Raw genomic sequence first — 24,144 nt, 5'->3', positions numbered from 1 at the left:
AGGCCCTGAGTTCAAAACCCAGTACCCACCAGGTGCTGGTGGTTCACGCCTGTCATCCCAAGCTACTCGGGTGGTAGGATTGTGGTTCAAAGCCAGAGTGGGCAGGAAAGTCCGTGAGATGTTTATTTCTATGTGTTCTTTTTTTTTTTTTTTTTTTTTTTGCCAGTCCTGGGGCTTGAACTCAGGGCCTGAGCACTGTCCCTGGCTTCTTTTTTTGCTCAAGGCTAGCACTCTGCCACTTGAGCCACAGCGCCACTTCTGGCTATTTTCTGTATATGTGGTGCTGAGGAATCGAACCCAGGGCCTCATGTATACGAGGCAAGCACTCTTGCCACTAGGCCATATCCCCAGCCCAGATGTTTATTTCTCAATAGCCACCAGAAAACAGGAGGTGGCGCTGTGGCTTAAGTGGTAGAGTGCTAGCCTTGAGCCAAAAGAAAGCTCAGGGACAGCGCCCAGGCCCTGAGTTCAAGCCCCAGGACTGGCAAAAAAAAAAAAAAAAAAAAAAAAGTCTCACAGACTCTCCTGCCCAGTTGAGATCCTCAGATCTCAGCCTCCTGAATAGCTAGGATGACTCCTGGCTTGAATCTAGTTCTGTCATCTCTGCGATCTGGAGGTTCTCCTGTCTGAGGGAGAGTCTTCACCCAGGCCCCGCGCTGGGTGGGCCCCGTGTCCGGTCCCCGGATGAAGCGGAGCTAGATTCCTACCTGTTCTCTGGCTCCCAGTCACCCGTGGTGGACAACGGCGCTCACAGGCCTCACGAGTCCCGAAACGGTTGGCATTCCCTTCGCAACCGCCGTAGACAAAGGGGTGACAGGCCGCGCCGCCTGGCCCGGCTCGATGGTACCAGCGGAGGGTGTAGGCGGTACACGAGCCCTCGTCCAGGGGCAGGGAGCAAGGGTCTGGGAACAATGAGGATCGGATCAACAGGGATGGTGGGAATCACAGAGACTTGGGGGGTGGGGACTGGAACCTCACTACGCCCAGCCCTCGTCCTCACCTTCGTCATCCCAAGGAACTTCAGGGTCCTGGTATTCCTCGACAGAGTATTCAGAGTAGTCGGAGAGTTCGTCGTCTTCAGGGGGCGTCTGGTCTGCAAGCAGGGTGTTTTGTGTTGTCGTCCGGCCCGCCCCACGTACTGCCACCCAGGGCAGGTGGACGGCTCCGATCGCCCCCCCCCCCTCGCTCATCCTCACCTTCCTCCTCTACATGGGAGACCCGGAGCACAGGTACCCGGTGAGATTGGGGGCCAGCCGCATCTGCAGCGTAACTGGACAGGGGTCCTGCAGTACAGGGTAGGAGATGATTCATGGAGCGGGGTGGGGGGGGTCACTGACAGCCACTCGCCCCAGCCAGGCTTCCCCCTGTCCCCCCACCCTGCCCAGGGGATGGGTAGATAGGGCAGAGCCTAGGATGAAGGAAGTTCTGGGTGCAAGAAAGCTACTCACGTGATCCAGAGGCAATAAACTGGCCCTGGCAGGCTGTTGGGGAGCAGAGGAGGAGAGACAGACAATGAGGGAGACCAAGAGGAAAATGAGGAGCCAGGGGCGGGGGGCTCACGCCCGTCATTTTGGCTACTGAGGAGGCTGAGATCTGAGGATCACGGTTTGAAGCCAGCATGGGGCGTAAGAAAAGTCTGTGTGACTCTTGTCTCCAAGGAATCACCACAATGCTAGAAGTGGAGATGTGGTTGAAGTGGTAGAGCACCAGCCTTGAGTGAAAAAGCTCAGGGATAGTGGCCAGGCCCTTTTTTTTTTTTTTTTTTGCCAGTCCTGGGGCTTGAACTCAGGGCCTGAGCACTGTCCCTGGCTTCTTTTTGCTCAAGGCTAGCACTGCACCACTTGAGCCACAGCGCCACTTCTGGCTTTTTCTGTGAATGTGGTACCAAGGAATCGAACCCAGGGCTTCATGCATGCTAGGCAAGCACTCTACCGCTAAGCCACATTCCCTGCCCTGGTCAGGCCCTGAGTTCAAGCCCCAGTACTGCTCAGTACTGGTGCAGAGAGAGGGAGAGAGAGAGAGAGAAGAAAGACAACAGAGAGAGAGGCAGAGAGACAGAGACAGAGATGCATAGAGACAGAGAGATGGATGGGAGCAAAATATACAGAGACAGCAGGAGAAACTGTGATAGGAAAAATGAGAACAGGGAGAGAAGGAGGGAAGGAAGAAAAACCAAAGGAGAATCAGCAATGGAAACAAGTTGGATGCTGGTGGCTCACACCTGTCATCCTAGCTACTCAGGCGGCCGAGATGTGTTCAAAGCCAGCTCTACAGGAAAGTCTGTGAGACTCCTATCTCCAATGAACTACCAGAAAACTAGACGTGGAGCTGTGGCTCAAAGAAAAGAAGCTCAGGGATGTGGTGTCCAGGCCCTGAGTTCAAGCCCCAGGACTGGAAGAGAGGCAGAGAGAGAGAGAGAGAGAGAGAGAGAGAGAGAGAGAGAGAGAGAGAGAGAGAGAGAGAGAGAGAGAGAGAGAGGAGACAAAGCTTCATTCCAATGCCCCCTACAGATATCACTGCCCCACTTGTGAGGCAGTGTGAGCAGCTTCAAGCCCTCCTCCACACCACACACACACACACACACACACACACACACACACACACACACACACACACACACACAATGCACACAGTCATTCTGAACATCTGGATCCATCCATGACCCCCGACATCTGCCTATGTGTCTCCTACCACGAGGACATGTCTGTCCCCATGTCTGTTCTGCAACAGGGACGTCTTGTAAATCTATCCATGCCCCGCCCCCCCTCATATCTATCTCCTCCACTCTGATTCTCCCACAAGTTCTGGGGACCACCTGTAGGTCCATAGCTAGGTATGCTGGGATGGAGAAGGGGATGGAAGCCAGGGGACCCCCCTCACCCCCTCCCCAGCCCAGACCCACTCACCACAATGCTGACTCATCTCCTGACGCACAAAGCCCCGGATGTCATCCTCCTGGGAACACAAGACCACGATGACCATGAAGAACCCATGAGTCATGGCATGGCACATACAACTGGGATCAAGGGGAGACCGACCACATGGAGTCAGGACCCCGGGGGGTCAGGGCACTGGGTGTGGGCACTCACAGTCAGGGCAGCCTCTCCCTTCTCGCCGCGGGGGCCGGCAGGCCCTGGCCGTCCCTGGGGGGCACAAGGGAGACCCTTAGGGTCTCACGGACACCAGCGGGCCTGCCCACATGTTTAACCACGAGCCCCGGATTCCTACTCACCTGCTCCCCTCTCTCACCAGGGCTCCCAGGAGCCCCAGGGGATCCCATCACACTCTCCCCAGGGGGACCGCGCTCACCCTGTCAGTCACAAAGGGATCCAGTGAATTAGGGGTAGGGACGGTGAAGGTCAGAGGCCAGAAGAGTTGGGGGGGGGGATCATAGCTTAAGGAGTTGGGGTCACGGGGGTACAAGTCCAGGAGGTAGATGGGTAGAGGGGGCAGGAAGGGCTGGGATGCAGCTAGGAGGGGCTTCCCAGGGCAGCTCAGGAGGGGCTTGCATGACATCTATGAGGGCCTGCATTTAATCTGAGGGAGGGAGAGAGGGAGGGAGGGAGGGAGGGAGAGAGGGAGGGAGGGAAGGAAAGAAGGAAGGGAGGGAAGAAGGAAGAGAGGGAGGGAGGGAAGAAGGAAGGAGGAGAGGGAGGGAGGGAAGGAAGAAGGAAGGAAGAAGGATGGAAGGAAGGAAGGAAGGGAGGGAGGGAAGAAGGAAGAGAGGAAGGGAAGAAGGGAGGGAGGGAAGGAAAATAGGGAAGGAGGTAGGGGAGGGAGGGAGGGAAGTAAGGAAGGGAGGGAGGGAGGGAGGGTGGGAGGAAAAAAGGAAGGAAGGGAGGGAGGGAGGGAGGGAGAATGAACATAGCAGGGTGGTTTAGGGGTTAGCACTCAGAGTTGGGGCTCCCTTACCTTCTGGCCCTGAAGTCCTTCAGGGCCTTTAGGACCTACAGTTCCAGGAGGTCCAGGGGGGCCACTGGAGCCCTCACTGCCTCTGGGTCCTGGGAAGCCTCCAATTCCTGGGGGCCCCTGGGGAGAGATAGGCCAGAGCCAGTGAGCATAGCCCCCCTCCCCTGCCCCCCCAAGATGAACACACTGCCAAAGAGCATGCTCTGCTCCACACACCAAACCCTGACCTTAACTCACCCGATCGCCTTTTTCACCCTGGTCACCTTTGGGTCCCAACTGCCCATCAAAGCCTCGGTCACCCTGGGAAGGAAGAAGCGTGAGAGACGCCCCGATTTCCTTCCGCTCCTATACCTCCTTGAACACCCCTGAGCTCTCTGGACCAATGCCTCCCACAAACATCAACCCCTGCCACGATGCCTATAAGCCCTCTTGCCCTCCTTCCAACCTTTCCCCCTCCCTCTCCACTGTGACTCACCCTACCCTGAAACCTCCGGACGGGTCCCAATCCCCCACCTCCACCCCTAAACCTTTACCACCCTGTTGTGTCTTCCCTGCCCCCTCCCAAGTTCCCATCATGTCCACTCTTTTTTTTTTTTTTCTTTTTCTTTTTGGCAGTCCTGGGGCTTGAACTCAGGGCCTGGGCACTGTCCCTGAGCCTCTCTGTGTTCAAGGCTAGCGCTCTACCACTTGGGCCACAGCGCTACTTCTGGCCTTTTCTGTGTCTGTGGTGCTGAGGAATCGAACCCAGGGCTTCATGCGTGCTAGGCGAGCATTATACCACTAAGCCACATTCTCAGCCCCCCACCCCCACCCCCGGCCCATCATGTCCTCTCTTAAGAGACCCTACCTTGGGACCAATCAAGCCTTCCTTGCCAGGAGCTCCGGACTGGCCTGGCATACCCGGCTCCCCCTGGAGAAAAAGAGAACATGAGCTTTGTCCTGACTCACCTGCCTGCCTCTTTTTTTTTATTTTTGGTCGGTCCTGGGGCTTGAACTCTGGGCCTGGGCGCTGTCCCTGAACTCTTCAGCTCAAGGCTAGCGCTCTACCACTTGAGCTACAGCGCCACTCCTGGCTTTTGCTATGTCTGTGGTGCTGAGGAATCGAACCCAGGGCTTCATGCCTGCTAGGCGAGCACGCTACCACTGAGCCACGTTCCCAGCCCGGGCTTCCTTTCTTATTCTGAGTGTGTCCCTCGCTCACCGTCTCTCCTTTCCGTCCTGCCAGCCCAGGGCGGCCGGGGAGACCGGCTTCTCCCTGCAAACGTCAGGTGGAGAGGTTAGGCTTGGGCCCCAGGCCTGGCGGTCCCCACGGCTCCCGTTCCTTTTGTACCTTGTCTCCCTTTTCTCCATCAAGGCCGCAGGCTCCCTTCACGCCCTGCTCGCCCTGAGGGAGGAAAGCAGGGGAGAAATGAACGTCTAAATGCCTTCCTCTGACGGGCCCTTGGGCCTAAAGCCGACCCTCTGATCTGACCTAACATCTCACATTCACCCCTGAGGACCCCACACCTGGCCCCCACATCCCTTCCCAAACTAGGCCTTCCTGAGCAGATAAACAACAAACAAACAAACAAACAAGCCCCTTTCCCACCTTGAAGCCCCGGGGACCCGTGAAGCCAGCATCTCCTTTCTCTCCTCGGAAACCGGGGGCTCCATCCTTTCCTGGGGCTCCCTGGGAGGAAAGAGGTCAATGGCTGACAGTCATCAAGGAAGACTAGAGGCCCAGGTAGGGCAGAGGGGGGTGTCTGACATGGGGACGAGGCCACTACAGGCAGTGGGCATCATGAGAGAGGATTTCTATGGAGGTGGAGGTCCCTGGGCAATAGGGAAATATGGCCAGCCATTGGGTAGCCATGAGGTCAAAGGTGACATGGGCGGAGCTATGAAAGGGATGGGGTTCCTGGGGGGAAATGGAGGCATCTTACCGGGTCACCAGGGACTCCTGTAGCACCAGGATCCCCCTGTGGGAAACACACATTAGTGGGGAGTCCCGCAATGGCCTTACCTACATGTGCAGGGGACCCTGTGGTCAGGTGACCAGGAACTCTGCAATGTCTACCCGACACACATCCAGGAACAGACAGACAGACAGACGCGTGTGTCTGTCTGGGGAACGGCTTGCCTTGGGTCCTGTGAATCCACGCGCTCCCACGGGGCCAGCTGAGCCCTTGTCGCCGGGTTCTCCTTTCACACCCTGTGGGAACCGGCAGGAGAGGGACGGTCAGGAGCCAGATGGGGCTGGAGGCCATAGCAAGGCCCGCACCTGCCAGGTGGGGCGGAGCTACTGCACCACTTCCACTTCCGGCCCCCAGGGGAAGTGGCATAGCAGAGTAGAATTGGGGCTGCGGTCCATGGGAAAACAGCTCCTAGCTCACGGGGGTGGGGGTGGGGACCCCAGACTCTTGTCTCCCCCTTTTAGGTTGGTTCCAGCCTTCCCTTTGGGGTGTGTAGCCTACAGAACCCCCTGTAGAGTACCCACCCTCTTCCCTTGTCACCTTGTACCTTGTCACCAGGATCTCCGACGTCACCCCCGAGATCCTTTGTCACCATCTATGCCCCGAGGTCCTCGTTCACCCTGCATCAGGGGTCGGAAGTCAGGGTCAGAGGCTGGAGGCCCCTTAACTGCTGAAGTGTTGGGGGGGGGGGGGGCTGGTGTCTTTGAGGGCCAGAAGACCCGCCTGCCACTCAAGGGAGATGCGGTTTGCACAGGAATTCATCTCACTCACCCTGTCCCCTTTGGCACCCGGAATTCCTGGAGGCCCCACAATCACAGCCGAGTCACCCTGAGGAGTGGGGAGCCGTCAGCAGAGTCAGGAGCACCCCGCCCCCCATCTCCTCCTCCCTAACAGCCACACTGACCTTGTCACCTTTGATCCCTGCTGAGCCAGTATCGCCCTGGTGGGAGACAGAGTATGAATCCCATCCAAGCTAGAGACAACCCTTGGTTTAAAAAAAATCCATCCTGGGGCTTGAACTCAGGGCCTGGATGCTGTCCCTGAGCCTGTTTATGCTCAGGGTAGCATTCTGCCACTTGAGCCACAGCACCACTTCCGGTTTTCTGGTGGTTCCTTGGAGATAAAGAGTCCCACAGACTTTCCTGCCTAGGCTGGCTCCGAACCGCGATCCTCAGATCTCAGCTTTCTGAGTCGCTAGGATGACAGGCGTGAGCCACCGGCGCCCGGTGACACCCCACTTTTGAGTTATACGATGCATCCCCACTGCTACTCATCTCAAGACCCATGCTCTCACATTCTTACCTTCTCCCCTCGGTCACCACGGCTGCCGGGGGGGCCCTGTGTGACACAAGATGACCTGTGAGCTACGGGAACTCTGGGGAAGGCAGCTAAAGGAGGCAGGGAAAGGGGCTCAATTCACACCCACCACGAGTCCGCGGGCTCCTTCCTGCCCGGGGTGGCCATCTTCACCCTGGAGAGGGACATTAATTAGGTTCATTGGCTCAGAGCCTGGCAATCCGAGGTAAGTGCGGAGGGGAGCCCCCCCAGCAGTGGCTGGGACATACGCACCCGGACACCTGGCTCTCCACGCTCCCCTCGGGGCCCGGGCAGCCCCACTCCAGGGTCTCCCTGAAGATCAAGAGCACATCGGGGATCAGTGAGGGGACTCCCTTGGGGACAGAGGGTCATGGGAGGGGCTGACAGTGCATCTTACCTTGTCTCCTTTGAGTCCAGCGGCCCCGGGGTTTCCCTGTGGGTCAGAGTGAATCGAGGGCCGTTGAACCCCATAGAATCAGCCCTACAGCCCGACCCTAGTTCCCACCGTTGTTCCTCATATGAACAGACTCACAGACATTGGGGTGCTTCTACTCACCACTGATCCTGGTGGTCCGGGTGGCCCCAAAGGGCCTGGGGGGCCTTCTCTCCCTGGAAGGCCTGCTAGCCCCTATGGAAATACAGGGTGAAGGAGGCAGAGAGTTACTTGGGAACCCTCTATCTCCTCTTCCCCCCAAGACTGAACACCCATAAGGCAAGACCTGAGCAAATTTTGTTTTGGGGGGAAGACTGGTTGTGGGGCTTGAACTCAGGGCCTGAGCACTGTCTCTGAGTGAGTCACTGGAAGCCACAGAGCCACTTCCGGTTTTCCGGTGGTTTCTTGGAGACAAAGAGTCTCACGGACTTTCATGCCCAGGCTGGTTTTGAACCATGATCCTTAGAACTCAGCCTCCTGAGTAAGTTAGGCTGACAGGCCTGAGGCACCAGCAGCCCAGCTCAGAGTCGGATCTTGAAGTTCCCAAGTTCCCATACACTGCTTTGGTTCCCCTTACCCGCTCTCCACCAGGGCCTGGCTGGCCCATTTCTCCACGAGGACCTGGCTGGCCAGGGAACCCCACAATACCAGGAGCTCCAGGAGGGCCGGGAGGGCCCACATCTCCCTGAAATAGAAAATGGAGGAACGGTCATGATTAGAACCCCTCTCCCTCCCATCACAGGGGCTGCCCTCCTCACTCGAAAAAGGATTCAGACTCACCTTCATACCTGGAAGACCAGATGGTCCAGGGGGACCTTGGGCCCCAACTCCTGGGTCACCCTTTAAAGGAAAAAAGGGGTCTTAGCAGGGTCAGAAAGTCTCTGAAGCAGAACCTCAGTAAGGAACCTGCCAGCTAAATTTACCTTGTGACCTTTAAGTCCGGGAGCCCCTTTTTGACCCTAAAAAAAATAAAATAAAATAAACAAAAACAAAGTAAATAGCACTCAAGAGGGCAGGATCATAAACAAAGAACTCAGACATGACCCCTGGGCTTGTGGTGATGCAGATGGAGGGAAAGTTTCAATGTGACCACAGAGTGATCTAGATATGTAGGAACAGGTAGCCAGAGCCAGGGGTTCAGATATAAATGAGTTTTCTTTCCTTCTTTTCTTTGTCAGTTATGAGGCTTGAACCCAAGGCTTGGACTCTGTCCATGAGCATTTTTATTCAAGGCTAGAGTTCTACCACTTCAAGCCACAGCGCCACTTCCGGTTTTTGAGTGGTTCATTGGAAATAAGTCTCATAGATTTTTCTGTGTGGGCTGGGTTTTGAACCGCGATCCTCAGATCTCAGCCTCCTGAGTAGCTAGGATGACAGGCAGGAGTCACCAGTGCGCCTGGCAAACAACCATAGTTCTTTTTTTCTTTTTTTCTTTTTTTGCCAGTCCTGGAATATGAACTCAGGGCCTGGGCACTGTCCCTGAGCTTCTTTTGCTCAAGGCTAGCACTCTACCGCTTGAGCCACAGCGCCACGTCTGGCTGTTTTCCGTATATGTGGTGCTGGGGAATCGAACCCAGGGCTTCATGGATAATGAGGCGAGCACTCTTGCCACTAGGCCACATTCCCAGCCTGCAATCACAGCTCTTAAACCAAGCTTGGACCTCATACTCACATCTTCCCCGGGGTCTCCCGGCTCTCCTGCCCGGCCAGCTTCACCCTGTAGAGGAGGAAGTAGTGAGAGGCTCTGGCTTCTCAGCCTCGTCCTCTCTGCTCGGTGCTCACACCTCAGTGTGTGTGTGTGTGTGTGTGTGTATGGGGGGCGGGTGTCAGCCCACTCACCTTCTCGCCCCTGGGCCCTGGCAATCCTCGGTCTCCCTTGGCCCCCTATAGGTGCACACGTGGGAGGCAATACAGACATGAGTCACAGGCACAAGAGGCTTGAGGAGGGACAGGGAGGGTCATGAGTGTGGGTAGAGCAGGGGTCACACTCACCGGCTCCCCCAGCAGGTCTCCAGCAAGGCCTCCTGGGGCTCCCTGAGGAAGGAGAGGACTCAGTGGGATCCCTTGGTCCCCTCAATTCTTGGCCTCTCCTCCCCAGGCCTCCGCATAGACTTACCTTCTCTCCTTTTGCTCCAGGAGGCCCGACCACTGCCTGCCAGGGAATACTTGTGAGTTGGGGCCATTTTAGATAGGATGTAGAACAAGGCTGGGGGAGGGCTGTCAAAGGTCAAAGGTCACCTGTCCAGGGGTCCCTATGGGTCCAGGTTCTCCTTTGGGTCCAACAGGGCCTGGCAGACCTGGTGATCCCTATGACAGAGTAATGTAAAGGACTCAAGAGCTGCTCCGCCATCTTGTCCCCAGCTGCCCATGGCCCATGTCCGCCATCTTGTCTCTGGCTGCCCACATCTCATATCCAGACACTACAAGCTTCCCCCCAGAACACGTACTGACACCCCAGGGCTTCCTCTGTCTCCATCCTTCCCGTTGGTACCATCACGACCCGGGGCTCCCGGCTTCCCTGTCTCCCCCTAAGAGGAAAGAGCTCAGTCAAGGACCTGCCTGGCTGACCCTTCACCCCCACCCCACCCCCGCCTCCCCACTGGAGCCCAGGGCAGATGGACCCAACTTACCACTTGTCCAGGCAAACCTGGTGACCCCTGAGGGCCCTGGAGGGGGAAAGATATGATGGTGACACAAGGCCGGGACAAAAGAGAACAAGGGGAGAAGGTGGGGGGCGGGGCAGGTCACAGCAACTCACCACCAGGCCCGAGGGGCCCGGGGGACCAGGGAGTCCCACGGCTCCAGTAGGTCCAGGAAGGCCCTGGAAGCAGAACGTGTTCAGCGCAGTGTTAGTCCTACCCATCTCTCTGTGCCCTCCTCCATGCGCTGGGCTACTCACCCGGCCTGGGGGTCCTGTCTCTCCGGGCTCCCCCTAGAAAGGACCCAGAACTGTATGAGCAGAGTCCACATGGATGGGGCTCCTGAGCTTCCCTCCCAGAGGCGGGCCCGTGTTACCCTGGGTGTGGACAGGGCACCGGTGGCTCACACCTGTCATCCTAGCTACTCAGGAGGCTGAGATCTGAGGATCACAGTTCAAAGCCAGCCGGGGCAGGAAAGTCCATGAGACTCTCATCTCCAATGAAACCACCAGGAAAACTGGGAGGGACGCTGTGGCTCAAAATGGTAGAGTGCTAGCCTTGAGCAAGACAGCTGAAGGACAGAGCCTAGGTCCTGAGTTCAAACCCCATGACTGATAAACAACAACAAAAAGGAACCACTTCCATCACTGTCCATACCTCCCCCCCACCCCACATGTCTATACCCACCTTTAGGCCAGAAGGTCCGTGGGGCCCTGCAGGACCAGCGAGACCCTAGAGAAAAGTATGACAGCAGGGGACAGAGGTTGGCACTATCCACCTGAGCTCTGGGATGCACACAAACAAGACTTGGTTCATCAGGAAGTGACTGATGTCCCCTCCCGACCCTCTCCAGCCCCCCCCCCCCCAGCTCTCCCCCTCCAGGAGATGTTTCCCCGGCACTCACCGGGGCACCGGGAGGTCCAGGGTCCCCATGGCCACCCTGTTGGGGACAGTCTGATGAAAGGAGCCAGTCTTACCCCATCAGGGGGAATTGCTCAATTAAGGCAGGGCAAAGGCTGGGCTCTGGAGGAGGGTGCTCAGGTACTCACCACTGGGCCGGGGGCGCCCCTCGGACCCTGTAGACCCTGCGTAGAGGAAAAGTCGATGAGCCTTGATCTGGACTTGGGTTTGTTCCTACATTCTGGGGGCCTTTGCTTGGGGAACCCTTTCCACAGCACCACTGCCCTAGGCCCAGATTACTGTGAATCTGTGGACTGTCCTCACATAGGGGCCTGTGCACACACACACACACACACACACACACACACACACACACACACACAGATCCCAGAGGCTGATCCCAAGCTTGGGTCTCCACTCACCTGTTTCCCTTCGGGCCCAGCTATACCACGCTCTCCTGGTAAACCCTGTGGAGAACAGAGCTAAGACCATCTTGCCTTATGCTCCCCCTCTCACTGCACCCCCCCCGGCTTCTCCTCCACCCACCATGACTCTAGACAACCAGAGGCAGGCCCTGGATGGCCCCAGACAGAAACCCGTGCAAGAGCCACCCCCTCACCTGTGTGTGGCACGAGGGAGGGGGGGGGGAAGGACTCACTGGGCTGCCATTGGGACCTCTCTGTCCGGGCTCGCCTTGGTCTCCCTTGATGCCTGGCGTACCCTGAAAGCAGAACGTCACGCCTCGAGCCCCCAGTCCCGGCCATGTACGCACTGTTTGTTAGTAGACCCCCATAGAGGAGGAGACAGCAGGGGGGGTGGGGGTGGGGGACTCACCCGGTCTCCTTTGGAACCTCGGTCACCATCGCTGCCTGGGTCCCCCTGTATGGATCAGATGTCAAATCAGGCTCTAGTGGCACGGCAGGGGGTGGCTGGCCCGCAGGCCAGTCCTACACTGACCTTAGCACCCTTGGGTCCAGGAGGTCCTTGTTTCCCCGCGAGTCCAGGATCTGCCTCATCGATGGCCACCTACACGCACAAGGCCGTGGGTGAGCGTGCCAGAGAGGCATGGTGGGTCACAGAAGGTTACAGGGCTACAGACCCCGTGGGATTTCTAGAACCCAGGGCTGGGGGTGGATCACCTTCGGGCCAGGAGGACCAGGGAGCCCTGGGGGGCCAGGAAAGCCATCTCTGCCCTGCAGAGAAAGAAAATGGCGTGGCTGTGCCCACGTAGCTTCCAGTCAGTTCCCGCCTCGCGTGGAGCCCCACCCGGCTCACCTGTTCTCCTCGCTCGCCTTTCTCTCCTCGTTCTCCCTGAAATCCAATGGCGAGGTGAGGGTCATGTCTCCGCCATGGATGTCCCACTTCCTGACCCCCACTTCCCTGCCCCGCCCCCCCTTCCCCCTGACTCACTCTCTCTCCCGGCCTTCCTGCCTCTCCTATACCCCCAGCCTGGCCAGGGAGCCCAGGGATGCCAGGTTTCCCAGGCTCCCCAGCAAGGCCAGGGGGCCCTGGGGGTCCCCTCTCTCCAAGGGCCAGGCCAGGAGGCCCCTGAGGACCAGGGTCTCCGCGATCTCCCTTCAGCCCTCGTTCTCCGGGAAAACCAATGGAGCCCTGAAGAAAGCAGAATGAATGAATGAATGAATGAATGAATGACAGAAGCACGCTGGGTGGCTGAATAACTCTCCTCTCCACGGGGCACGTGTCCTCGGGCCAAGTGACCCCACTCACTCACATCTTTGCCAGGCAGGCCCGGGTTTCCCTTGGGACCACGCTGTCGCTCAGGTACAGGCAGGAAGCTTCCAGAACTCTCATCCCAGGTATCCACGATCTCCCTCAGAGCAGATGCCTGGGGAATAGCGAGGGGGATGGAGGAACAAGATCCATCCACTCCCTCTTTGGGCCCTGTGGGTAGTGGTTTGTTTCCAGGGAGCCCCTCCCTGCCCCCCCCAACCTTTAGCCACTTAAATAACCTACCTTAATGCCGACTGTCTCCAGCAACCGCTCTGCATTCTGGGGACATAGGGATGGTGAATGGATGCCCACGAAAGAAAAGCACCCCCCCCCCCGGCCTCCCAGAAACAGATGTCACACCCTCTTGTCCAGAATATTCTTTGGCTCTCTACTGAAGTTGGGGTTGAAGCCACTAGCAGTCACCCTGTACCCCCCACCTCCCAATATGTCCTCCTGGCTCGGGTTTCTGTGTGTGAGGCTACATACAGCAAGCCCAGTGGGACGAGGGAGGGGGCACGGGGTGGGGGGACAGGATGGAGAGGGACAGGCAAATCCCCACCAAGGGCCAGGTCCCAAGTCTGGCTCACCACCGTGCCCCCAGGTTCTCCTCTCAATCCTCGTTCTCCAGGAAGGCCCTAGAGAGATCAAATGATGATGGGTCGCTAAGACCCAGTTTGGGGGGCAGGCGGCCCATGGGGGTTACCGTGGCAACCTGGGTAGGTTGAAAAAAGATGGAGGCAGGCGAGGCCTCACCTGTTCGCCTTTGGAGCCAGTCTCGCCGCGGTCACCCTGCGGGCAGAGAATGATCGGGTAGAGAAAAGTGTCCCCAAACCTTGGTCAGTCCTTTCCCGTCCCTCCTCTCTTAACAGTTACGCGCTTACCTTGGGACCTACGCTTCCGGGGACTCCAGGAAAGCCCTGAGATGGGACAGAAGAGAGAAGGGGTCACCTAGGGTCGGGGCATCCCGCTACATCGTCCTGTCTGAACTTCTCTGCACTCACCTGGCCAGGAGGGCCCACCTGTCCCAGGAGACCCGGGGGACCCTGGGGTCCGGGACTCCCAGGTGCTCCGCGCTCACCCTTGGGGCCTTCGTGACCCTGTGGAGGATGCAGTTGGCATCAGGACCCCCCCCAAAGGGCCAGGAAAGAATGGAGGCAACTCACAGGTGCAGGGTGGGGGCTCAAAAAAAAAGACTTCCGGCCACTCACTTCTCTCCCAGGGGCTCCTGAATCTCCCTTTTCCCCCTAAGGAAGACAAAGGTTTTTTATAAACATGGCCCAAGCTAAGGCCGAGGGCTGACCCCTGGGGGAGGGGGGTCTTACCTTTCTCCCATCTTCTCCAGGGTCTCCAGGCTCTCCCTGTGGGCAGAAGATTTATATCATCCCAGGTCCCAGTGCATAACTGTGCCTGGCATTTTTTTTTCCCTGTAAGTCCTGTGTGCATTTCATTGTGCATGGTCCTATGCAGATAGATAACTATGGCTCTAAATGTCTATGGCAGTGTTGGATGCTGGTGGTGGAGGTCTGTAATCCTAGCTGCTCAGGAGGCTGAGATATGAGGATGGTAGTTAGAAGCCAGCCTGGGGAGAAAAGTCTGTGAGTTTCTTTTTTTTTTTTTTGGCCAGTCTGGGGGCTTGACCTCAGGGTCTGGACACTGTTCCTGAGCTTCTTTTTGCTCAAGGCTAGCACTCTACCACTTGAGCCACAGCACCACTTCTGGCTTTTTCTGTGTCTGTGGTACTGAGGAATCGAACCCAGGGCTTCATGCATGCTAGGCAAGCACTCTACTACTAAGCCACCTTCCCAGCCCTGTGAGATTCCTATCATCAATAAACCATCAAAAATCCCCACCAAAAACCCACAAAAAAAACCCACCTGAAGTGGAGGTACGGTTCAAGTGGCAGTATATCAGGCTTGAGTGACAAAGCTAAAGGATGGTACTCAAGATCACGCCTTAGTTCTAGCCCCCAAACTTTTTTTTTTTTTAAAGCATGTGCCAGCTGGGAATATGGCCTAGTGGCAAGAGTGCTCGCCTTGTATACATGAAGCCCTGGGTTCAATTCCCCAGCACCACATATACAGAAAGTGGCCAGAAGTGGCGCTGTGGCTCAAGTGGTAGAGTGCTGGCCTTGAGCAAAAGGAAGCCAGGGACAGTGCTCAGGCCCTGAGTCCAAGCCCCAGGACTGGCCAAAAAAAAGCATGTGCTAGCACATCCCCAAATGTGTCCCATGGCAAAGCCTCGGTCACATGTGCAGTCTCGAGTCTAAGCAGCACATAGCTGAGTGACGACAGTGTCTGTGTGTTAACTTGTCTCCACAAGCCGTTGAATGTGGCTTCCTGCCAGTATGTCCACACCTCTCGACCCGTGTCTGTGGCTCTTTGCCTGCGCCCCTGGCTGCAGGTTATTTTGGCACATGTAAGGCCCTCGAGACACGCATTGGCACGTTCACCTGACATTACGCGTCAGCAAAGTTGCGTGTGCATCTAGAACCACGTTTCAGATGCGTCTGCATATCCGGGCTGGGTTTGCAGGTGTCAGTGCATGAACATATGTACACCTGTATATATACTTGTGTATATGTATATGTATATGTGTATATATGTTTTGTGTGTTGTCTGCAGATGGGCTGCATGAATTTATTAATGTTTCTTTCTTTCTTTTTGTCTGTCGTGGGGCTTGAACTCAGGGCCTGGGCACTGTCCCTGAGCTCTTTATGCTGAAGGCTAATGCTTTACCCCTTTGAGCCGCAGCGCCACTTCCGGTTTTTGAGTGGTGTATTGGAGATAGGAGTCTCACAGGGACTTTTCAGCCTAAGCTGGCTTCAAACTGTGATCCTCAGATCTCAGCCTCCTGAGTAGCTAGGATGACAGGCGTGAGCCACCGGTGCCCAGCTCTATGTATGTTTCTTAGCAGATTTAGCTTCTGGCTGCCCTGGACATATACTCACGTTTTTTCCATTCAGGCCGGGTTTGCCATCTTCTCCCGCCTTTCCCTGTGGGAACAGTCAGATGTCAGGACTCAGGCAAGGGGAGGAAAGACCCCCAAAAAGACAGCATGAAAGCCAGACTCACCGGTGCTCCAGGAGGGCCAGGGAGACCAGGGGGCCCATGTTCTCCTCGGAGGCCAGGGAGCCCCTAGAACAAGTGCTTGCTAGGATTGAGAGGGCCTCTGAGAGATCCCTTAGGACACCCCGCATGGACTACAAGAGTCCCGCAGAGACCCTTCTCCAGTGTAGAGACCCCTTCCCAGGATTGTTGAGATCTTCTGAGGCATAGTAGCAATGACTTAGCCTGTTCCTGATGCAAACCCGAAAGGAAGAACCCCCAGAACTTGGGGGTCTACTAAGATCTCTTAAGACAGGACGCCAGGAAGGGGGACTGACTAAAATAGGCAGCCCAGGAAATCAAGACCTCTCCCAAAGGCTGGTCCCGCCCCTGCTCCTAATGATACTGTGACCACCAGGACCTGGATGGGGCTTTTGTGGGACCCTCAAGCCACCCTCTGACCAAGCACCTCCCCTTACTTACATCTCTCCCTGGTTCCCCCGCTTTGCCTGCAGCACCCTGAGGAAAGATTCAAAGTCAGCCACGGGGTAAGAGTGTCCTTGACCTGCTGGCAGGGTTTTGGCTCCCGTGAACCCAAGGCCTCATGGGAAGTGAAAATGTCCTACACGACTTAGGTTCTGGGAGGAGACAGACAATACACCTGACCCCAAGGTAAAGGCTAAGATCAAATAGACAAGGCCAGGGTCTCGGGCTCTCTTGTGAAGGGGTCAGGGAGAAGGGGACAACCGGAAGTGACTCCGGAAGTCACTCCGGAAGTGACTTACATGCAGCCCAGGAGGGCCGGGGGCTCCTGGCTTTCCATCCAACCCACTGCGGCCATCCAGACCAGGGGGGCCTCGGTCACCCTGCGGGAACACAGAGCAGTGAGAGGTGGGGAAAGCTGAGATGAATCTGTGGGGCACAGATCTGTGGCCCAAACCGCACCCTCTCACCTTTTCTCCTGCTGGGCCTCGAACCCCGGGATCTCCCTGGAGGGAAAAGAGGTCAGATAAGAGGCGAGGGCAAGATGGGGGGGGGGGGACTTAGGCCGAAGGGGCCAAATTCAGCACTCACCTGTGGGCCTGGAGGTCCCCGGAGCCCATCCACGCCCTGAGCATAGAAAGAATCAGAGAGGGTTTGTTTTTCCAGCCTCATGCACTTCCACGGGACCAGTGATACTCACCCTCTCCCCGGGGGCTCCAGCGGGACCAGGGTCACCCTTGGGTCCTCGAGGACCCTCTTGCCCACGGTCTCCAGGTTCTCCCTAGGGTAGAGATAGGCTTGCTAAGGGAATGTCCCAGGAGCCAGGCCCTGCTGGGGATGGGGTACACTCGGGATCTTTCCTACACGCACAGTCTCACCCCACCCAAAGACCACCCCCCCCACCCCCAGTACCTTCTCTCTGCCTTCCAGTCCCCCGTCCACCTGTGAGGGAAATGGCCAAAGAGGAGAACACTTCAGCAGGAGAAACTGGGCTCAGTGAAGGGCTTGGGGGACCAATGGGAAGTGTTGGGGTAGGGGAGGGACCATGGAGGAAGTAGAAGGGATGAGAAGAGAGCACGCTTACCAGCCGTCCAGGGGGACCAGGAGAACCCTAGGAAAGGAAATGATTAGGGTTCAGAGGAGCCTGGAGGGGAGAGAGCATGTTTGCTACAGGCTCTTCTCTGCCCTCTGATGGGAACCCACAGAAGAGGAGCCAGGTCTTGGGGATGGGGGTGGTAGTGGTAGTGGCCATAATTACTCTCCTGGTATGACTACAGAGCATCACTTTTTTTTTTTTTTTTTTTGCCAGTCCTGGGGCTTGAACTCAGGGCCTGAGCATTGTCATGGCTTCTTTCTGCTCAAGGCTAGCCACTCTAGCTCTTAAGCCACAGCGCCACTTCTGGCTTTTTCTATAAATGTGGTGCTGAGGACTCGAACCCAGGTCTTCATGCATGCGAGGCAAGCACTCTACCGCTAGGCCATATTCCCAGCCCCCAGAGCATCACTTATTGCGGGACAAATAAACTCTCCATCTCCTTGGGATCCAGGGCCAGCCCAGCCCTGAGGCTACTCACCGGCTCCCCACGATCACCCTTAGGTCCGGGGCTGCCCTGTAGAAAGCCAGAGATCAGGATCACTTGGGGCAGACACAGATTTGGGGGGAGGTTTAAAAGTACCATGTGGACTTATTGGATCCTGATGGCCTTTGGGGGGAGGTGGGGGGGTTAGGATCAAAGAGTCCAAGAGAATAAGGACTAGGAAGGTTAGGGTGGTAGGCTGAGGAGGGCAGGGTCAGGGGTTGAGAAGTTGAGATGGGATGAGGAGTAAATGGGTCAGAGGTTCAAGACTCACATTTCGTCCATCCTCTCCAGGATCTCCTTGGTCTCCCTTTTCACCCACGGGACCCCGGACTCCAGGTGTCCCCTGAGAAGAGCAGATAGTCTGAGACACTCTTCTGGCTAAGCATCCTCTATAAACCTTCCTTCCTTCCTTCCTTCCTTCCTTTCTTTCTTTCTTTCTTTCTTTCTTTCTTTCTTTCTTTCTTTCTTTCTTTCTTTCTTTCTTTCTTTCTTTCTTTCTTCCTTCCTTCCTTCCTTCCTTCCTTCCTTCCTTTCTCTCTCTCTCTCTTTCTTTCTTCCTTCCTTCCTTCCTTCCTCCCTCCCTCCCTTTCTCCCTCCCTCTCTCCTTCTTTCCTTCCTTCCTTTCTTGATGTTGGTCAGGTTGAGCTCTTTTGCTCAAGGCTAGCATTCTACCACTTTGAGCCACAGCACCACTTCCGGTTCTCTGGTAGTTAATTAGAGATAAGAGTTTCAGAGACGTTCCTGCCCAGGCTGTGTTCCACTGTGATCCTCAGATCTCAGCCTCCTGAGTAGCTAGGAAGACAGGGGTGAGCCATCAGCTCCCAGCTCTATGAAGCTTTCTCTTGCTCCAGTTCCCGATCACTCCAAAAGTTCATGCCAGTCTCCCATCACCCTACACCCCCACCCACCTTGCAGAATCTCTTACCTTTTCTCACCCACCCTTTTAGTGCTTCCTGTCACCATCAAGCCTATTGATTTTCCCATCACCCCCCCATCCACCTTTCCTTCTACCTAACAAGACTCACCCGAAGGCCTCGCTCGCCTGCTTTTCCAGGCAAACCTGGCTCACCCTGGGGATGGAGAGAAAAGTCAGGTTGTGAGGTCGATTAAGATCTAACTCGGGGAGTAAGGAATAACAAGGCCTTGGCACCAGCTGGACAATGGCCAGAGATGGACTAGATGATCCAGTGGAACCTCAGACCCTGGGAATCACAGTTCAAAGAGAAAGAATGAGCACGGGTACCTCACGCCTGTCATCCTAGCTACTCAGGAGGCTGAGATCTGAGGACCAGGGTTTGTATCCTAGCCTAGGCAGCCAAGTCTCTGAGCCTCTTTTTTTTTTTTTTTTGGCCAGTCCTGGGCCTTGACCTCAGGGCCTGAGCACTGTCCCTGGCTTCCTTTTGCTCAAGGCTAGCACTCTGCCACTTGAGCCACAGCGCCACTTCTGGCTGTTTTCTGTATATGTGGTGCTGGGGAATCGAACCCAGGGCCTCATGTATACGAGGAAAGCTCTCTTGCCACTAGGCCATATCCCCAGCCCCTCTCTGAGCCTCTTATCTCCGCCAAAAAAGCTTGAAGGGGAGGTGTGGTTCAGGTAGTAGAGTGCCAGACTTAATTTAAAAAATAATAAAGCCAAAGGAAAGTGGTACACACACACGCACGCACACGTGTGCACACACACGCACACACAATGGGGGCACATCTTACCGGAGCACCTTCGTCACCTTTCTCTCCAGCTTCACCCTGTGAGACATGAGGCAGTCCTGGTCCCAAAACCTGATGATGCTGGCAACCCCTCTACTCCCCGATCCCCGCCTTGAGCCCTTCTAGCGCCAGCCTCTTACATCACGTCCTCGGGGGCCCACAGGTCCGGGAGAGCCAGGCCGCCCAGGGTCTCCCTTTTCTCCGGGAGTCCCTGGGTCACCCTGTGGGGGAGATAAGAGTGAGGCATTGCAGCAGGCGGCTTTTGAGAGGAGGTGAGCCCAGAAATCTTGAGATCACATATACTCACTGGAGTTCCTGCTCTGCCAGTGAGGCCAATGGGACCCTGAAGGGGGTAGGAAGGAAAGGGTTTTTTTTTTTTTTTTTTTTTTGCCAGTCCTGGGCCTTGAACTCTGGGCCTGAGCACTGTCCCTGGCTTCCTTTTGCTCAAGGCTAGCACTCTGCCACTTGAGCCACAGCGCCACTTCTGGCCGTTTTCTGTATATGTGGTGCTGGGGAATCGAACCCAGGGCCTCATGTATACGAGGCAAGCTCTCTTACCACTAGGCCATATCCCCAGCCCTGGGAAGGGGTTTAATGAGAGGGGTCTCAGGTACCACCCCCTCATCTCTGTCACACAGCCCCATCCCCCGTATTTATTTACCCGGGCTCCAGGATCTCCCTTAGGGCCGGGGTCTCCAGGAAGAGCTAGCCCAGGTGCGCCCTGTTGAATGGACAGATCAGGAGTCAAAAGGGTACAATGAGCTGAGCGACGGTAGCTTATGCCTGTCATTCTGTCTACTCAGGAGGCTGAGACCCGAGGAGCATGGTTCAAAGCCAGCCTGGAAAGGAAAGTCAGTGAGACTCTTTATCTCCAATTCAGGCCCACAAAGCTTTGAGCAAAAAAAAAAAAAAAAGCTAAAGACCATTGCAAGGCCCTGCGGGATTTTTAAAAAATGTGTTTTAATTGCTATTATAAAGGTGATGTAGAGAGGGGCTATAGTTATATAAGTCAGGTAAAGAGTTTATTTCTTTTTGGACAAGGTCACTCCTTCCCTCAGTCTGGCTCAGTTTTTCCCTCCTATCCCATCCTGGAGTTCATTTTGATAAAAATTATTTTACAGGATCAGGTACATATACGCATTGCACCCTTGTGTTCCTCTCCTAAGAGCAGCCTCCTTTGGTCTCACTGTGTGCGAATGAGGCCCTGAGTTTAAGCCCTGGTACCAGTGTAGGCGTGGGTGCACACGCGTATGCGCATTGACACACACACACACACACACACACGCAAAAGGGTACAACCTTCAGCTACTCCTTTCCTAAACTTTTGCCCCCACTTACCTGTTCCCCTTTGGCTCCAGCAGCTCCTCTAGGACCAGTAGGCCCCACATCTCCCTGAAAGTGACAAAGATCAGTGCCGGTCTTTTAATTCCAGGTACCCCACAATTCAGCACTCTGGGCTGTAACTATTGCGGCTTCCAAGAAGGCCCAAAGATAGACCCTGTGACCTTGACATCGACCCTATACAGTCATACCTTTTCTCCTTTGGCTCCAGCACCACCAGGACCCTGAAAACAAAGAGGAGAGTCATAACTAGGTTCCTGTTGGGTATCCCAGAACCCCAGACTTCATTGGTATGATTCAATAAAATCAAAAAGTCACAGGCTGGGAAGGTGGCTCAGTGGTAGAGTGCTTGCCTAGCATGCATGAAGCCCTGGGTTCGATTCCTCAGTACCACCTACACAGAAAAAAACGGAAGTGGGTACTGCAGCTCAAGTGGTAGAGTGCTAGCCTTGAGCAAAAGAAGCTCAAGAACAGTGCCCAGGCCCTGAGTTCAAGCCCCAGGACTAGCAAAAAAAAAAAAAAAAAAAGAGGTCACAGTGTTGCAACTCAGGAGGCTGAGATCTAGGGATCACAGTTCAAAGCCAACCTGGGCTCTGAAAAGCCCTTGAGTCTCTTATCTCCAATTAAATACCAAAAAGAACCACAAATATAGCTGTGTGGCTCAAGTGGTAGAGAAATAGCCTTGAACAGAAAAGCCCAAAGTCTGCACCCAGACCCCAAGTTCAAGCCCCAGGACTGGCACAACAAAAACATTGCAGTGTCTACCCAGAGGTCTCTGTGTCCAAATGGGCTAATAGAACATTTGTAGCCAGGCACCAGTATATAACTCCTGTTATCCTAGCTACTCAGAAGGTGGCAATCTGAGGACTGTGGTTCAAAGCCAGCCCAGGCAGGAAAGTCCATGAGACTCATCTCCAATGAAAACTGGAAGTGGCATTGTGACTCCAAAGTGGTAGCACGCTATCCTGAGCAGAAGAGCTCAGGGACAGCACCCAGGCCCTGAGTTCAAGCTCCATGACTGACAAAAAGAAAAAAAAGTTTGTGACCCCTAAAGAAGCAGACAAGATCACCATTGGGGGTATGGAGGAAAGTTCTGGCATCAGGAGAGCCACTGAACCGCTCTCCAGTTCACAGCCCGGAGAAGTGGTTTACATCTCCAGGGCTGAGTTGGACTCGGGGTCCCATCTTTCACTCACCACTGCTGGGTCCCCAGGGCGACCAGGCTCTCCCTACGGAGAGAAGATAGAGGCAGGCACAGGTCAGCAACTCCACTAGGAACCCCAAATCCCAAAGTCCCATTGGCCATATCCCCGATGCCAAGTTATCCCTCCAGCTCATGACCCACCTTCTCTCCTCGGCGGCCAGGGGGTCCTGGCGGACCCTGTACGTGGAGAAAAGCAAGCGTTCACGAGGGGATGAGGCAGGAAGAAACACAGAACAGTTCCGCAGTCACGGACTCACCTCAGGACCCTCGGCTCCAGGGCGCCCCGCAATTCCCGTCGGCCCCTAGGGAAGAGGAATCAGAAGTGCTGCCCCAGGTGGGAGAGGACCCAAGGGATTATGGGTAAGCAGAGAGGAGAGGGTGGGTTGTGGGCTAGAGAGGGGATGGATGTCATGGAGGACTGGGATTCAGATTGGCAGGAGTCAAACGCAGCCGGAGAGAAAATCAGGGTCAAGGAAAGCCAAGGCCATTTTGACTAAGTCAAAAGGTTACACATGGTCTCCTCGCAGAGCGCTGGTGGCTCACGCCTGTCATCCTAGCTCTGAAGATCGCAGTTCGAAGCCACCCCAAAACCAGAAGCTGTGGCTCAAGGGGTAGAGTGCTGGTCTTGAGCACAAAGATCTTCTCTCCCAGGGACCCCCCACCCCGACTCCCCAGACCCGCACCAAGAGGCTCAAGGACAGTAAACCCCAAGTGCAAGCCACACAACCCACAAATTTAAAAGAAAAGTCAAAAGCAGGAGGGGCTCCAGAGGACACGGCAGTAATGGCGGGCTTACCTGGGGTCCCGCAGGGCCGGGGAGTCCCCGTTCACCCTGATGGAACAAAAGAGGTCAGCGAGCTAAGACTGTTCTAGATCCTCCCGACTCACCCCGGGCTTGCACTTACTTTTTCTCCAATTTCACCCGGGGTTCCTTTTAAGCCTTGGTTACCCTAAGGATGGAGAGAGATGAGAAGAGCTGGATCTTCAGCTACGAACCCCTAAACCAAGTGTATTAATCACTAACCAGCCCCCTCCGAAATGATAGAATCCAAGTGAGACAGCCCCTTACCTCCGGGCCTTTTGGCCTCCTTTACCCTATGGGTAAATATGGTCCCTTACATGTGATTCCTCCCCTCCCCGCACCCCCACCTTGTACTCACTTTGGGGCCAGGAAGTCCCCGAAGGCCCTGGAAGAGATGACGTTGGAAGTTGAGTGCTTTAGTTGGGGGCATAAGGATGGAGAAAGAGTTGATGGTTCAAGATGGGCACTGGAGCCATGTTTGTTCATATTCAGAACTCCTAAAACTCACCGGCTCACCCGGGGTCCCCGGTTGTCCTGGGATACCTGAGGCCCCATCCTCACAGTCACCCTAAAGGAGAAACACATGGTGTAAAGACCTAGAGAGGGCCCCCCAACACCCAGCCTCCTACCCCTAAAACAATGGACAATGCTCTCATTGTCAGCTTTCCCACCTTCTCTCCTTTCTCTCCAGGAGGGCCAAGTGGGCCTTGGGGTCCAGGACTTCCGGGAAGGCCCTAGGAGGAAGTGAGTCAAGAAATATGAAGCCCAGCACCCAACCTGCCCCAGAAGAGACCCCAGAATATCTACATCCCTCAGTAGGTTCCTCGAGGCCCTTTTACCGGAAGTCCAGGTTCTCCTTCTGTAGTTTTACCAAACCCTGGTCCGGGGGGTCCCTGGGAGAGAACAGGGGAGAGTCAGGGGAAGGTTAGGGGAGTCAGATTCCAAGCCACCCCCAAGCATACTTATCCCCTACTTACCCGTTCCCCACGATCACCTTTGTCACCCTGGAAAAAACAGATCACAATCCCATGATTCCACTCTACCTCCTTCCCCAAGATACCAGGATGGAGGAGGGCCAACGTGGATTCAAAGGATCATGGGAACA

At 55.6% G+C, this 24,144-nt stretch overlaps 1 protein-coding gene across 1 annotated transcript in view; it reads right to left on the bottom strand.

Annotated features, from left to right (window-relative positions):
* Col7a1 (collagen type VII alpha 1 chain) overlaps window positions 1-24,144 on the bottom strand; it is a 36,086-nt gene that overhangs the window by 303 nt on the left and 11,639 nt on the right. Inside the window, 83 exon segments of the mRNA XM_048334880.1 lie at window positions 708-902; window positions 1,001-1,093; window positions 1,197-1,283; window positions 1,449-1,481; window positions 2,907-2,955; window positions 3,090-3,143; window positions 3,233-3,310; window positions 3,913-4,029; window positions 4,147-4,209; window positions 4,757-4,819; window positions 5,111-5,164; window positions 5,240-5,293; window positions 5,498-5,578; window positions 5,832-5,867; window positions 6,029-6,100; window positions 6,409-6,435; window positions 6,437-6,481; window positions 6,633-6,689; window positions 6,766-6,801; window positions 7,164-7,199; window positions 7,288-7,332; window positions 7,431-7,490; window positions 7,576-7,611; window positions 7,735-7,806; window positions 8,189-8,296; window positions 8,392-8,451; window positions 8,535-8,570; window positions 9,284-9,328; window positions 9,451-9,495; window positions 9,604-9,645; window positions 9,728-9,763; window positions 9,850-9,918; window positions 10,059-10,139; window positions 10,242-10,277; window positions 10,370-10,432; window positions 10,511-10,543; window positions 10,938-10,982; window positions 11,155-11,190; window positions 11,300-11,335; window positions 11,573-11,617; window positions 11,809-11,871; window positions 11,985-12,029; window positions 12,108-12,176; window positions 12,290-12,343; window positions 12,426-12,461; window positions 12,561-12,761; window positions 12,883-12,996; window positions 13,125-13,160; window positions 13,469-13,516; window positions 13,635-13,670; window positions 13,763-13,798; window positions 13,883-13,978; window positions 14,090-14,125; window positions 14,204-14,239; window positions 15,829-15,873; window positions 15,953-16,015; window positions 16,409-16,444; window positions 16,711-16,791; window positions 16,879-16,914; window positions 17,000-17,035; window positions 17,109-17,189; window positions 17,321-17,350; window positions 17,493-17,519; window positions 17,983-18,018; window positions 18,260-18,331; window positions 19,014-19,058; window positions 19,696-19,731; window positions 19,833-19,913; window positions 20,000-20,035; window positions 20,354-20,413; window positions 21,031-21,084; window positions 21,225-21,257; window positions 21,425-21,427; window positions 22,230-22,262; window positions 22,379-22,414; window positions 22,495-22,539; window positions 23,034-23,069; window positions 23,143-23,187; window positions 23,398-23,424; window positions 23,548-23,607; window positions 23,711-23,773; window positions 23,879-23,932; window positions 24,017-24,043. Coding sequence (XP_048190837.1) covers window positions 708-902; window positions 1,001-1,093; window positions 1,197-1,283; window positions 1,449-1,481; window positions 2,907-2,955; window positions 3,090-3,143; window positions 3,233-3,310; window positions 3,913-4,029; window positions 4,147-4,209; window positions 4,757-4,819; window positions 5,111-5,164; window positions 5,240-5,293; window positions 5,498-5,578; window positions 5,832-5,867; window positions 6,029-6,100; window positions 6,409-6,435; window positions 6,437-6,481; window positions 6,633-6,689; window positions 6,766-6,801; window positions 7,164-7,199; window positions 7,288-7,332; window positions 7,431-7,490; window positions 7,576-7,611; window positions 7,735-7,806; window positions 8,189-8,296; window positions 8,392-8,451; window positions 8,535-8,570; window positions 9,284-9,328; window positions 9,451-9,495; window positions 9,604-9,645; window positions 9,728-9,763; window positions 9,850-9,918; window positions 10,059-10,139; window positions 10,242-10,277; window positions 10,370-10,432; window positions 10,511-10,543; window positions 10,938-10,982; window positions 11,155-11,190; window positions 11,300-11,335; window positions 11,573-11,617; window positions 11,809-11,871; window positions 11,985-12,029; window positions 12,108-12,176; window positions 12,290-12,343; window positions 12,426-12,461; window positions 12,561-12,761; window positions 12,883-12,996; window positions 13,125-13,160; window positions 13,469-13,516; window positions 13,635-13,670; window positions 13,763-13,798; window positions 13,883-13,978; window positions 14,090-14,125; window positions 14,204-14,239; window positions 15,829-15,873; window positions 15,953-16,015; window positions 16,409-16,444; window positions 16,711-16,791; window positions 16,879-16,914; window positions 17,000-17,035; window positions 17,109-17,189; window positions 17,321-17,350; window positions 17,493-17,519; window positions 17,983-18,018; window positions 18,260-18,331; window positions 19,014-19,058; window positions 19,696-19,731; window positions 19,833-19,913; window positions 20,000-20,035; window positions 20,354-20,413; window positions 21,031-21,084; window positions 21,225-21,257; window positions 21,425-21,427; window positions 22,230-22,262; window positions 22,379-22,414; window positions 22,495-22,539; window positions 23,034-23,069; window positions 23,143-23,187; window positions 23,398-23,424; window positions 23,548-23,607; window positions 23,711-23,773; window positions 23,879-23,932; window positions 24,017-24,043 — 4,582 coding nt within the window.

This window comes from Perognathus longimembris, chromosome 26 (genome assembly GCF_023159225.1).
Source record: "Perognathus longimembris pacificus isolate PPM17 chromosome 26, ASM2315922v1, whole genome shotgun sequence".
NCBI classification, from domain to species: domain Eukaryota; kingdom Metazoa; phylum Chordata; class Mammalia; order Rodentia; family Heteromyidae; genus Perognathus; species Perognathus longimembris.
Note: the sequence above shows the minus strand (reverse complement) of the source record. Positions and strands in the feature narration are given on the sequence as shown.